The 14,881-nt window shown below is 37.0% G+C and overlaps 1 protein-coding gene across 3 annotated transcripts in view; it reads right to left on the bottom strand.

The window, feature by feature from the left end:
- The window catches only part of OFD1 (OFD1 centriole and centriolar satellite protein), a 33,555-nt gene that overhangs the window by 16,031 nt on the left and 2,643 nt on the right, over nt 1–14,881 (bottom strand). For 2 of the 3 annotated variants that reach the window (XM_065655099.1, XM_065655257.1), the window contains 14 exons: nt 14,424–14,624; nt 13,514–13,582; nt 13,401–13,428; nt 12,482–12,589; nt 11,633–11,769; nt 10,214–10,387; nt 9,316–9,422; nt 8,312–8,431; nt 5,370–5,443; nt 4,607–4,698; nt 4,297–4,486; nt 3,519–3,649; nt 3,029–3,140; nt 975–1,586 (listed from right to left, as the gene is read on the bottom strand). In XM_065655099.1, the coding sequence (XP_065511171.1) occupies nt 975–1,586; nt 3,029–3,140; nt 3,519–3,649; nt 4,297–4,486; nt 4,607–4,698; nt 5,370–5,443; nt 8,312–8,431; nt 9,316–9,422; nt 10,214–10,387; nt 11,633–11,769; nt 12,482–12,589; nt 13,401–13,428; nt 13,514–13,582; nt 14,424–14,624 (2,155 nt within the window). The remainder of the gene's footprint in view (nt 1–974; nt 1,587–3,028; nt 3,141–3,518; nt 3,650–4,296; nt 4,487–4,606; nt 4,699–5,369; nt 5,444–8,311; nt 8,432–9,315; nt 9,423–10,213; nt 10,388–11,632; nt 11,770–12,481; nt 12,590–13,400; nt 13,429–13,513; nt 13,583–14,423; nt 14,625–14,881) is intronic. The other variant, XM_065655175.1, reaches the window with a different exon arrangement.

The following is a 14,881-nucleotide window of genomic DNA, read 5'->3' as shown; positions in this document are numbered from 1 at the left end:
AAAGTACTTCCTTTCTTTCCTTTCAATTTCATAGGATTCTGGGGTCTGTGAAGCAGTAATCAATCAATCTCTTTCCACCTTTTTCACACCACTCATTGCTTTCAAGATTTCCCACAGCTCACCTCAGCCAACTCTTTTCCAAACTAAGCTGCCCTTCCTGTATTTCATCTTGCTCCACACAAAAGTTTTTTTTTTTATTACCATCTCTTTTTTTATCCTATTAAATCCACTTTGAGCTAGGATGACAAGAATTGCATGACTCAAGAAGCAGATGTACTATAGATTTGAAACAACATAGTGAGTTCTTAAAATTTTCAAATCTTTTCTATTTTGCTTGCTTTTCTGAGTACTCTCCTTTTTTTTTTTTAAAAAAAAAAAAGACTACGTAATTATTAGGTGCTGTGAAATTAATAGCAAATTATAATTTTCCAATCATGACCAAACACTAATTCCCCCCGCCCCCAACTGGTCAGGAATATTTGATAAAGTTGTCACAGCAAAAAGAACAAACAAAAGCAAATCTGGACCTTTCAGGTTGGAAAACTCCATTTAAGAGAAGCCAGATGAAGCAGCCTTCTGCTGCACACGTTAAGTACAAAAGCTAAATGAAAGGACAGAATACAGAGGGAGGGTTATTTAAACTAGGAAATAACAATAACGTTGCAAAGTAGTTCTACTTAATAGCAACTTATGAATGAAACTCTGCATAAGATTAGGTCTGTAGTGAATTATATGGCATAGTCTTGTCTTTAAAGCTACCTGAACTAAGTGTAGGATGTTTAGCCGCCCTTAATATACTTCTCCAGTTCTTGTTTCCATGCTCCAAGCAGCTCGCGTATTTTGCCTCTGACTTCTCCTGCCTCTTAGCAAATAACAAATGATGGAAAGCTTACCACTGCTAAATCTTTCTCTTCCCATAGTGCAAAAGGAACAGCAAGTAAAACCCCAACACCACACGACCAATCGTGACTTACCATCTGAAATTTTCTTGCTACTGAGATCTCTTTCCAGTTTGGAAACAGGAGTAGAAGAAAGGCGTCTTGAAGAAGACACTCCTCTGTGTGGTGGCGTTAAGGGATTTTTAAAGACATCAACCTGCCCAGTGTTTTTAATGTATTTTTCACCTCTTGAACTGCTCAGGGGGGAATTCTGGGAGCTGGGATTATCCTCTAGAAGTTCACGCGGGGTAGTCAAGGGGGGTCTACCAACAGCAGACTGTAGACGTAAAGGGGACTGCACCTTTCTTGGCGTTCTGCTTGCAGCCGCCTCCTGCATGATTCTGTGTTGGTAGTTCCTGTAGGCTTCTTCTAAATACTCTGCCTCTTTTTCTAGTTCTTTTATTCTAGCCCGGGTTAGTGCCACACACTCCAGGTCGGAATCCGGAGAAGCACCGCGCGGCTGCAACTGCTGACGATAGCCAACTCCTGGCACAGCGTGTACCTTCATCACGTCGGTCATAACCTGATTCTTCAGGAAAGCGCTATCCACATAAATATCATGAGGTACAATTCTGTCGCTGGTGAAGTCAAGGACAGAGCGATCGACAAGCGAAGGCTTTGGATTCCGATACACTTCGTTTTCCAGAGCTAAATGATAGCAGGAGAAAGCACATGGCAGTAAAGAGTGAGAGCAGAAGACCCATAAGGAAACAGAAACAGTAAAACACAGCATTTAAATTCCAATTTGATCAAAATCATTTTAACATGGTATTGGCTTAAATTTTGAGAATTTAATGGGTTGATTTAAATGTATTTTTAATGTAGCTGCATAGCTACAAATTATCACTGATATTATTTTTTAATATGCAACCCTTCCATGTAAAACTACCTGAAGTATACACTCTACAATGTTATTTCTTAAATTATGTTTACATAAATAAATGAAAACGTCATCATGTTAGACACATTATATCAAATCATGCTGTTCAAGAGTGAGGGACACATGGCAGGCTGCAAGTTTTAACAGTTTCCTTCTATTTAGATCAAAAAAGGAATTTCGAGAAAAAAGACATAGATAATGTTGGTTTTTTTAAAAAAGTACTTCTCCAACACTGCCAATTAAACTGAATGTTTCAGGGCTCTCTGCTTCTTGGCTTGCACTTGTATGCTTAAGCAAGCCCAAAGGACCAATCCACAGGGCTGTATCTTTCTCAGCACAATTACAACCTTGTTTTTATTCTATATAAATGGTTCTTCAATGACATCCTTTAACTCTGATGCAAAATAAAGGTCCCTGCAGTACTTTCAGTCATTTAATTAAAATATATGTTTTCTATTCTGACATTAACAAATTTCAAACTCCAAATGGCACCAATAATTGCACCATATATAAAAATGTACATATTGGCCTAGTGAATAATATAAAGTATTGCATAGGCTGAACTATGGTGCAACGCACACTGTATGTAATGTGTAATCATTGAAGAATTCAATTCCATATTTTTAGATTAAATATACATCCCAAAACTTTCATTTAGTGTACTTGATATTAGCAATTTGAACAGACAGGCATCTTTAGAGCTACATTTGTTCAGTAGCCTGAACTGCTTTACACAAGTGCCTCTCTCTTTCTAATGCATACACAAGGTGCATAAGTTATTAGCCTTGACAGCAACTGTTTAAAAGTTAGATTTAAATTTGTAAGGTATTCAATACAATTTCAAATTGATTATTCTTATTGTGAACAATCAAGAATCAAAATACACAACTCGCCTCCTAGAAAATGGTGATTATGTTATCACCAAACATTAATGTCTTCATACTGAGGAAAAACAGGCAATAAAAACATGCAAGTATTCAGGGAGTGATGTTTGGCCTTCCTCCCATATGTTTTTTTTCTGAAAGGAAGGGAAGTTGTAATGAGTCTGCTTTTTAAATTGGGCTTTTAAATATATTTTGATTTTAAACTTGAAATCTACTCACTCATGGTATATTAGTTCTATGCAACTGCGGCTTTTTTAATCTGGAAATTCTTACACTGGTTAGGTAAGTGAACTTCGTAAAGGCCTGGTCTGGTGTAAGACACAAACCTGCCTGTGTTTGTTTCACCTGCAGTTTCAGTTCTTCAACCTGCACATTTAATTTCCTGACAGTAGCTTCGGAGTCCAACAGTTGGGTCTTTAACTGGGCACAACGCTCAACCTATAGGAAATCGAGAGAAAAATAAAAACTAGCATAATTCAAACAAAACCAGTAATTTAAACTGGCTGAATACTTGTTTCTAAATGTTTTTCAGGTCCAATTGAGCCACATATGCATAGTATCCTACTGAAAGTCAGTGCTGACAACTTAATGACTTGGAAAGATTTACTTTGGTTATGTTCGGTTGCTTTTTGTTTTGTTTGTTGATTTTTTGGTGTGTGTTTCTTTGTTTTCTTTAGAATTGTTTACATAAAAATAAGCAGAGTACAAACAATCCCCATAACTACATGCTAAACCACCTGCACAGGTACACAGATAAATGTGAAAAAAATTACAGGAAGAAGAAAGGATTCAAATTATTTAGAAAGAATAATTTACCTCACTTTGTAGCTGCTTTTCCAAAATCTGCCTATGAGTTTCAAATTCATCCAGTGCCAGCTTTCTAGAATGTTCCACTCTCCTCAGCTCCACTTGGCAGGCCAGGTGCTCCGCTGAGGGCTGGGACAGTTCTGCCCAGAAAGAGAAATACCAGACGCTCAGCTGTAGAACAAGTGTGCACTTTTCTACATCATACTCCTTCCAAATGTAAAGCTGACTTGTTTTTAGGAATATAACAAGGCTTTATTTGAATAAAGAACTTAGGGATTTTTTTTCTTCCTTTTACAAAGGACTGAAATTTTTGTTGGCATAGTCATTTAAGAACTAGACCCAGACTATCTTATTCTGGAAGAAAAATACATATCCTTACCTTACGTAACTGAGTGTACATCTCTGCCATAATCTCAAAAGCACATAAAAAATTCTTGGTATAACTATAGTCAGGAAATCACTCAAAAATAACAATGCAACGTTCTTTTATGATTATCAACAATACTAATGCTACGGTGAGAAATATTGCACTGCCTTTTTCAAAGGGTGAAAGGGATATTCATATTATTACAACTACCACTTAATTCAGGATTTCTACTATACATACATATTAAAGAAAAGAAACTTATAAGGTCAAGGATTGCTTCATTTTACACAAACATCAGTTGGGATTTAATGCAAACTACTAGTAAACATAATACAAAATGTATTTTAGTAAAAATTTATTTCTAAACAAATACTTGTAGGGAAACATAAACAAGAAAATTACTAAATCATTAACACTGACTGTCTCGAAGATGCTGGTTCTCACTGCGAGTCTCATCCAACTGTTGCCTAAGTAGTTTATTCTGTACTTGGAGCTCCAATTTCTCCTCCTTTAGCAAAGGATAGTCTGAGACCTCTTTCAGCTTTTCTGTCAACAACTGATTCTGTTTATTTACCAACAGAACCTGGGCCTTCACCGACTCCAAATCCAGCTGCAGATAAAGAACAGTTTAGAAGCTTATGAACTACTTTCTTTTTTATTTCACTTTTTTTAATGTACCTCATAAGTACTAATTACAATATAGCTTCTTTAAATTCATGTTTACAATTACCTCAAGCTCTTTTGTGCGTGATATAGCTTGCTTGAGTTCCTCCTTTTTTGAATTAACAGCAATGGCTTCTTCATGTAAAAGCATAGCTTTCTCTGCAGGAAGGATTACAAATGTTGAATTAAAATTAGTTAGAGTATTACAGTGAAAAATTGTATCAGCAAAAAACTGTTTAAGCTGCTAAGCCCCAAATTCAATTTAATTCAAGACACAGAAATGACTGAATGTCATACACACTCCTCCAAAATTAAGTAAATCACACTGTCTATATACATTTGCATACATATACTCCTTTAGAATTAAGTAAATTAAATTCATATGGATGTGATACATCATTTCTTTCACATGTCCCTAACTAAAAAGTCTAAACATGTTGTCTGTTCCAGCTCTCTTCCTCAAGCTCCAATTAAACATCTTATGCACAATAAATGTAGAAACTGGCAACCATTCAAGGGCACAGTACCAGACTGTACCAGAGTTCAATTAGAGAATGAATGAGCCAGTGTGACTTCAGGAGACAGGAAACCAAAAAAGCAAAATGCTTCGCAGTCTCTGTGTGAAGCAGCAGCTCACGGTTCCCACTGCATTCTGAACAGCAAGGAGTTCCTGCTACATGTTTCCAAAAAATCTATTTTGATTGTTTTTCTATTATTTATACCACTGTTACTGAACGCTGTGGCTGTTTAGTAACAACAGTGTTTTGATAGAACTTTGTCTCTACAGTTTTTACTAACAGGTATTTTATTAATCTCAGAGAGGTGGTTACCTTTATTTTTTTTCTCATCTTCTGTAACTTTATTGGTTCTGGCTATGTATTCTTCTTTTAATTCAAGCTGATATCTAGAAGTAAAAAGAATTATGTATTCCCAAAGCGTGTGTACACACATGCGTGTGCATTTGTGTAAATTCCAGTCTTTCCCAGGCTAAACTATAATCGCACAATCATTTATTGACAAAATCAGTTATTGCAGAGACATTGAAATGGTTGGAAATGGCCCTGCCAATCAGCTCATCCGACCACCTGCTCCAAAAGCGAGACTTCTGCCAGCTTTAGAGCAGGTCAGCTGTGGTTCTTCCCAGCCAAGTTTTGAAAACCTCAAAGGATGTTTATTCCACCACATCCCTGGATGACCTGTGCCACTGCTGCACAACCCCCCAATAAAACATTTTTCCCCACGTCCAAGCTGCATCTCCCAAGCCACAGTTTACAGCCCCTGCCATATGAATCATAGAATGTCCTGAGTTGGAAGGGACCCACAAGGATCATTGAGTCCAACTCCTGTCCCTGCATATGACAACGCCAAAATTCACACCATGTGTCTGAGGGCATTGTCCAATCACTTCTTGAACACTGCCAGGCTTGGGGCCGTGACACCTCCCTGGGGAGCCTGTTCCACCAGCCAGTGCTCCACCACCCTCTGGATGAAGAACCTTTTCCTAATGTCCAACCTAAACCTCCCCTGCCACATCTTCCTGCCATTCCCTCAGGTTCTACCGTTGGTCGCCAGAGAGAAGAGATCAGCGCCTGCTCCTCCTCCTCCGCTTGTGAGGAAGCTGTAGATCGTGATGAGGTCTCCTCTCAGTATCCTCCAGGCTGAACAAACCCAGCGAGTTCAGCCACTCCTCACCAACTTCGTAGCCCTCTTCTGGATACTCTCCAGTAGCTTTATATCCTGAACTCAGAGGTCACATCTGATAGTCCCATAACTATCCTGACAGACCTTTACTAGGCCCTCTCTAATTTCTTCATGACTTTTTTGAACTGGGGACCCCAAACCCAGGCATGGTATTCCTAGCACAACCTTCACCAGTACCCAAAGGGGATAATAACTTCTCTCAGCCTGTTAGCCATGCTGCTTCTAATGCCACCCATCATGCCTTATTCACCAGAGGGTGCTGCTGGATCACAGTCAATGTGTCATTCACTGTGACTCCCATGTCCTCTTCAGAAATGCAGCTCCTCAGTCAATTCCTTTTCCCCATTCATACTACTCCACCAGGATATTCTGCCCTGAGTGCAGAGCTTTGCAGTTCTCCTTGTTAAAATTCCTGAGGTTTATGCTGGCACAATCCCCAAGCTTATCAAAGTCTGGCTGAACTGAAGCTCTGCCATTTGTTGTGGAAGCCACTCTCCTTAATTAAGCTTCATGTTCAAAGTTGCTGAGGATGCACTGGGTCATCATCCAGATCACGGATAAAGGTGTTGGACAGCATGGATCCCAGTACTGGTCCCAGGAGTTCTCTGCCTGTCATCAGCCACCAGCTGGACACTGCGCACTGCCTAGGCAACACCACCATTCACAGCCCAGCAGTCATGCAAGTTTAATGTTCAATTTTACTTGAATCTACAGGAACTAAGAAATCTCAGCATTCTGTATGATTGGGACTTAGATTATAGACATTTTCAGATATTGCCATATCCATCCTTCTGCATTCTTGCAAACCACTCAGATACTTCTCCCAAATAAAGCATTTAATGTTTACCATAGAAATTAAAAAAAAAGAATTCCTATTCTAACAAGCATCGTTATTTCTATACAATAAATAGCAGCTCTTTGCCACTTTTCAGCAAAGATTTGGAACAAAAAGACAGGGATTTTTTTCTGAGCATTAGCAGCGTGTCTAAAGTATTCTGTGTGTTGGTAAAGTAAGCTAAGCAGCAGTTCATCCTTACAATAATTTGCTTCTCCTCATGAACCAAAAGCACTTTACAAGCATTCTTTGTAACTAGTTGTTACGGGCTAGATAAAATAAGATACCAAGGTGGATCAGTTAGTTGCATTTCATTGTTCTCTGACAAAACCCTCAGATCTACTCAGTTTCAGGTAAGGCATCATTCTGATCAAAACCTACTTTATATCTTTCCCCTGTAATTTGAACAGACACACTAACACAGATAATACTTATCGTTCACTGGCTTGCAATAAAAAGTAGTGATACATCAGTCATTTGGTTGACTTGCCTAACCGGAAGACCTTTTCATGACATCAAATACACACGAGCAATAACATGCCGAGAGCACCTGCCTGCATTGAAGCATCAAGTGACCCTTCGATTGACCAAGGCACTCCAAGGAAGTACAATAGCAAAGCTGGATATATGCACTTAGCACTCCACATGCAGCCACAGATTATGTCTTTCTAAGCAAATTCTTTGAAATCACGTTCAAGCAGGTGACAGTCAATAAGAGAGGGCAACCTATATAACAAAGAATCCATCTCCAAAAATGGCGTTAAAAGCCATTTGATCTGTACAGTGGGCTAGTGTGCCTCTCACCCTTTTTCCAAGAAATCTCTGACATCTCTTTAATGCTAATTTCACCTCCATGCTTTTCTGCATTCATAAAATGGTCGATTCTTTTAATTGTGGTCAAAGAAAGTCACTAATGCCACTTCACATTCTCTTGTCTAAGCATACAAGTAATGTCCCATCTCTTTCCCAAGTAACAACACAGAACTACAACAATATAACCCATAATCAAAAGATAATTATTTTCTATAGCAAGCTTTTACTGAACCTGACAAAATGTTTTGTCTCACTAGCGAAGAGCTAAGAAATAATGTAGAATTCAAGCTGATTAAAACAAAAACCTGAGTGCACAAAGTCCTTGCTTTGTTACACTTTTCAAAACAAATCCTATAGAGCTTATTATTCTGTTTTCATAGGAAGTAATATGTGTCCTATTAGAAAAAAAAGAAAAAAAATTACTTTAAGAGTTCCGTCTTAAGTTTTTGGTCATATGTGTCCTCTATATTCTTCACAGCAACCTCCCGACGTCGAAGCGCATCATCAAAAGCTTTATTTTTCTCTTCCTGAAGTTTCTGAGTGCTGAAATATCCATAAATATACAGACAATTACAGTTAAAAAGCCACAAGTTTATGTTTTCAGGTGGGTTCTAAATAACATTTAAAGACATAGCAGGGTAATGTGCTTGTTTGGAACACTGTGGCCATTTAAAATTATCGGAATCTGTCATTATAATTCATGAAGAACAAGGAGATGTGACACAAACTAAATTGTCCTATTTAAAATCCAGTAACAATCAATTATGTAGCTATCCAGGGTTAACCCCGGCTCAGTTTCCCACACCAGAAAGCCTCCAGAGAAGACAGTGCTGAGCATGCTACTCTATCAGCACCCTCTGCTGGCTTGTTAAAAAAAAAAAAACAAAACACCACACAACAAAACCAGAAGTTTTTATTAGCAGGATACTGCTTTTGCTATCAAAAACAGATGACAAAATAATTACATTAGGTAGTATTGAAAACCAAGCCAAAAATGTTTTAGTCATTTTTTATTTAACCAAAGAAAACTGATCTTACTAAGGACAAGTTAAGGGAGAGTGTTTGGTTTTAATTTAAGCACTTTGAAACAAATATCTGGTTCCTTGCCTCCAAAGTTATGCTGCAGTATTTTGGTCAAATGAGGAGGAACAGGAAACGCCCCCCCAAAAAAACAAAATAGCAAAACAAAACCAAACCAAACACCCCCCCACACCAAAAAAAAAAAAAAACAACCAACCCAAATCTACCTTTTGTATAGGGTATCCCTGCTAACAGAGACAGTATACAATACTGCTCAAAATGGAAGACACAACTTCTGGGATATATAACATATTTCAACGTCATGGAAGCAGCAACATCTGGAAGCATCCTTTCAGACAAAGATCAAGAGCATCATTTAGCACTGCATATGCCCTTCAGCAACTTACACTTCAAATGCCTCAATTCTTTGCTTCAGTTCCGCCTCTCTTGTCCTTACGACTTCAATATCTTTCAGCAGACTTTGTCTCTGAGCGTATACTTCCTTTGCTTCTATCTGAATCACAAAATATTACCTGTAGTTTTACTTCACGCTTTATACAGGAAGCTACTATTCAACACATGCACACTTCCAAGGATCTTCTTCAGGAATTGGTCCTACTACAGTAAATATTATTCATATAGTCTTAATTTGAAAAAACATCGAGAATTGATTGTAATTATTTTTTAAATTCCCATTCTCCTTTTTCTCTGAGTAAAAATGTTTTAGATGGAGTCACTACTGGCTACCTCTAAACAATTTTAAGAAATAGCACTGATTAAAACTTACATAAAAGGAAAAATTGTTTTAAAAAAATTACAAAATAAACATGTTCAAACACATGGATTTCTTTAATAAACTGTAGTTTTGTATGTTCTTCATAAAAACAAAATTGAAAAAATAAATGCCAAAAACCCCTGATAAGATTTAAACTGCAACTGAGTCAACCAGCAGTCTTTCCGGTTTCACAGTTTAATTTATAGAAATCAAACAAGTTGTCTTGTCCTTAAACACACAAAGCATTATTTCTCTCCAAAGAAATCGTAAGTGTCTAAGAAGAAAAAAAATTATGATTTTGCCTTATGGGTGCTCATATCAAGTTTGCAAGTCATGTGCATTTGATAGTGCTGAAAGACTTTGCTGCTGTCCCTGGCACAAAAATAGAGCAGTTTGTCAAGCTGTATTTCCTGGGCACAAAGTTATAGTCCAAGTAAGATCTGAAGGGAGATCTCCCAAAGATAAAAGAACAGTTAGCAGCTCACTGAATCATTTTGTACTAGATTAAGAAAAAATATTTGGAACTTTACCTCTTGCTGTTTTTGAAGCCTCTCAATAGCATTCTTTTCACGAGAAATCAAGGCTTCAGACTTTGCTTGATGTGTCCTCTCTAACTCATGCCGTAGCTCTGAGATTTCTTTCTGAGTCTGCACTTTCTCCTCCATTTTAATCTTTGCTATTTCAACTTCTTTAAAATGTTCTAGCTTTTACGTAAAGGAGAAAAAGCAGGTTAAGTAGCGTCATCTTCAAATCGACCAAGACAATCCCTCCTCAGATAATTCTAAATTTCATTTAGAAGTTCTTGCTAGGAAATGTATGATAGTTTGATGAAAATAAATTACCATACTAGAAGTCTCTTAGCAGCAGATCCTATTTGCAAGTTTCAGAGTTTTCATGTATTTATATGGCATCCCAAAGCAGATCTCATACAAAACTAATAGCTTTAGACAAGAGCAAAACAGAGGCCTATGAAGAAAAACACACTGCAGAAGTGATACTCTGCTTGCAATTAAGGAATGGCCACACTCTTGAATTCCTGCTCTGACACTGTCTCTATTCTCACCTCTTTCCCAAAGAATCACTTTTTGCTGGTGATGCAAGAAATGGTAGAAGCAGACCCATCCTGGGTTACTCAGGAACAACAGAAATTCACTTAATTCACTTGGACCAAAAAAAAACCCCACACAACTGCTGAGCATGTAAAAAAAGGTGGAACCTGTAACTCCATGTAAAGAGGATTACAGGAAGAAGTCCTGACTCACAGATTTCTTAGCAGAACTGAAAAAAAAAAAAAAACCTAAATGTGTACAAACAGGAAAGCATGCATCTCGCAACTGCACAGAGGAATCATATGAAACGTCTCCATACAACATGTAAAGTGCAGTATATTCAAGAACAAACAGGGTTATAGAGAATTATAATAAAAAATTGGAAGACAACAAAAATAAGCATACAAGGAAAAAAGTGAGAAAAAATGAGCAAAAGAATAGAAAGAAAATTATAGAAAAATTGTGAGACTGGAGAAAACAAGAAGGTAAAGAGAGGGGGAAAAGCATCTGTCAAGCTACACAGCAGCAATTCACGCCTCTCAGTTGCTATGCACTATACTGAAAGTTTCAAAAAACTAGCTGGGAAGGAAAATAAATAGTATGATTAAGCAGAGTAATTGTTTTTCCATAAAATGAAATAATCAAAAGAGCAAATAAAATTTAAAATCTAACAAATTCAGACAAGCAAAACAACATTAACATTCTGTTCACATTTAACGAAAAAGGGAAATGGAAAATCTATACATACTATGTCATCGATATTGGATTAACAGCCTTTTGTGTTCGTTGTAACTCACTATTCAGTCTTGTCTTTCAATTTACCTTAAGTATTAAAATTTTGTAATGTGCCAAGTCAAAATTAATAAATGTCTCCTTCAGATTCAATGATCAGAGTTATACCTTTTGCCACATTTCTGCTTGAAGCTGCTTCTCTATTTCTTTTCTATATTCATTCAGTTTTACTTCCAAAGATTCGTATTTCTGATGTTGAGGGTAAGAGTCTGCAAACTGTTCATCAATCAGTTGAAGCTTCTCAGCTATAAAAAAGAGCAACATATCCATCACAATTTAAAATCAGTCACCAGAGTTATCCTGCCAAAGACTGGAGGAACCTGTCTCTCTGGAGGAAGTTCCTTAGTTTACTTAAGTAGCACTGTCATAGAAAGACCTGCGTGGTACAAAAGCCGAGGCAGCACAGAAATACCATTTATCAGCTCTGTGCCACACAACATATACCTACAAGGAGGCACTTAACTGTGTAGGTGCTATTTGAGGTATTACATAGTCATTCATCCTCTTTATCTAGGAAGGACAAGACTTTTCTTTCATATGCAACTTTTAGTTTTTTTGTATTACTAATAGCATGCATATTGTAATTCAAGAACTCCCAATCTATGCCTAACTTTCACTGAAACACTATCACAGAAAGAAGGAAGGCATGTATTTACAGTTATGTTTTCCAAAACATATTGCAGCACATAACATTTGCAGTCCATCTAAGATGGCAGAGTTCTTACCTAAATGCCTAAGAAAACATGAGTGATTAAAAAAGAAATAGTAACAGGACTTCTGCCTTATTTTTAAAAAGGTTAGAAAAACAATGTACTAGTGATAGGTATGACCTTTATTATTACTTTAGGTTGCATTCGAGTAAGTGACAAATGAATACCATTCATACAATTTATAAATCCATACCATTTACCAATATGAAAATATTCAGGGAGACTTGCCTGCAGAGGTTGCACTTACCAAGAGATTCTCTGTAAGGAGGCACTGAAGATGTCTGAGTTTCTGTGTCATGAGTTTCCTTACTTAGATGACGTTCTGTAAGTTCCCTTAAAATCTGCATAAGAAAACCTATCAAGATCCAATATATTAGTTAGTTCTGATTTCATACCAAAACTGAATTTTTGAGCCTGTAGTTAATGTAGTTATTTTCACTGTACAAGAAAACCTATTCAATTTATGGAAAGAAACAAGTATTTAAATAAAAAACAATACTAGTAAACTATTAAGGTTTTTATTATAACCATATTCCAGTCTATCGCATTCTGCAAAAGCTGTCCTTTTGCAACTTTTCCTTTCGCAACTTTTCCTTTCATGCATTTATCTTTGTCTCTTTGACCTCTCAGGTCATTTTGAAATAGCAGATTTTTACTACTTCAGTTACAAGGTCATTAGGCAATAGTGGTTTCTGAAGATCAAGCTACTTTAGGCTATACAATATACCTCGGTTTCATCATGCAGACATTAAGAATTATTCACTATATAAAACAATGGAAAGTCAATTAAACCTTTAACTAGTTTTTGAAGTATCTTATGCAAGCTAATAGTCAGTTACAAACATAAACCAAGATCTGAGCTTGCCAAAGTTAGCATGAAAAGCTTCCAAAAAGCATTATACTTAATTACAGATTATTTTAATATTTCTAATGTTCAAGTCATTTATTTTGTAGGTGAATGTCAACACTTAATCCACACAACAAACAGGAGTTGGATAATTCTGAAATACGGTATTAATTATCCTGCAAGTTTCAAAATCTTACTGAATCCATATTATTCTATACCAACGAACACTCAAGAAATTTGAACTTCTATTGCTTGCATCTTAATAAACACGAAGCTGACACAATTATCTTTCTCCACATCACGTATAAACATCTCATACCTTTATTCTCCTTTTGAGTTCCTGAAGTCTGTAATAAATAAAAGATCTTTTAGCCATAAACATTTCATCACAACTGTAATTTAAGGTTATTTTCAAAGTCAAAATAATTTTACCAGTGATGTGTAAAGACTAGATTTTGGATTGATCCTCATTAATTGAAGAAGATCTTGCATAGTCCACAGCTTTTGGTGAAAAAAAAAAAAATTAGAAAAGGGTAACTATTTAAAAAACATTTCACATATGTAATGGGGTTTTTTACTTAACAGTTGTAGAATGTTTTCCATTTGAGAAAGATCTATTTATTGCCTTGTAAAACCATTTTCAGAGGCCTGCTGTTCTAGTACTACATTTACTTAGCTCCATTACCCAAGACATACAGCAGCCAGTATGTAGTTTCATGACCAAATGAAGCTGTGAAAAGAGAGAGCTTTGTTTCCTTTCCACCCTGGATACACGCTCTTGCTACTTCCCTTGCCTCTTTTCTTGATTTATCCTACAAATCAGATGAGCTCATTAAACCAAATCATGACTAACTACTCGCCAGGTCAAAAATTAATTTTCAATTAGAAAAAACTTCACCCTATCACATACTCACAGAGGAGAGAAACAAAGAGAGGACAAGGACTGCCCTTTTCAGCCACAGCTTGTAGCTAGACCAGCTTAAACTGACCCTGAACCACACTTTCAGGGAACTGAATGGCCTGACAGGAAGCTAGCTTTAATCAGGACCAGCTCCCCAAGTGGTCTGCCACACAGCCTCACAAATGGTCTTGCCAGGCTGCAGCTGTGGGCAAAGCAAGCACGAGGTTTAGAGGCTTCTGCTACATCTTTCCAGAACAGCATCATCAGCTTATTGCCAGTTTAAAGTATTCATCAAAATGGCCTTGAATATTCAAGTCTTTTACGGGGATGATCACAACTATCACAAAAGGGGATTTTTTTTTTTCAATTCTCTTGGAATATAACAACCCTCAGAAAGCAAAGCTGCCAGAAATCTTAAAAGACGTACATTACTGAACTTACCTCCTTCTTCTCTAATCCACTTTCTGGAAAGAAAACAGAAAGTGAATACTCATAGCCACATCTCTGTAGATGATCTGCCACCAAACTGTTGGAAGCTGTGATCAAAAGTGAACTGTCATCATTTGGAACAGTCTGTGGCTGAAGTTCTCCACTTAAAATTGGGTGCATTAGTTCATGGATTAGCTGGTTTCGGAGCTGTGTCTGATATAGAAAAGACATTATATTCTCAGTTTACATGTTAATCAACGAGAGTTTTTATTTTCCAAAATTCACAGGGAGTCTCATTTGACTTGTGCATGTTATATTATAACCTACACAACAGAAACGGACAGGCTGATTCTGGCAAAATTTAGAAGAGAACTTGGGACACCGTGCCTTTCTTCAAAACACTTTAACAGTATGACTTTTCCTCAAGATGTATCAAACACAGGACTGAAAAGAAATATTGTTCTCTGTCA

This window comes from Caloenas nicobarica, chromosome 1, assembly GCF_036013445.1.
Source record: "Caloenas nicobarica isolate bCalNic1 chromosome 1, bCalNic1.hap1, whole genome shotgun sequence".
Lineage (NCBI taxonomy): Eukaryota > Metazoa > Chordata > Aves > Columbiformes > Columbidae > Caloenas > Caloenas nicobarica.
This window is presented reverse-complemented; position numbering and strand designations above follow the sequence as displayed.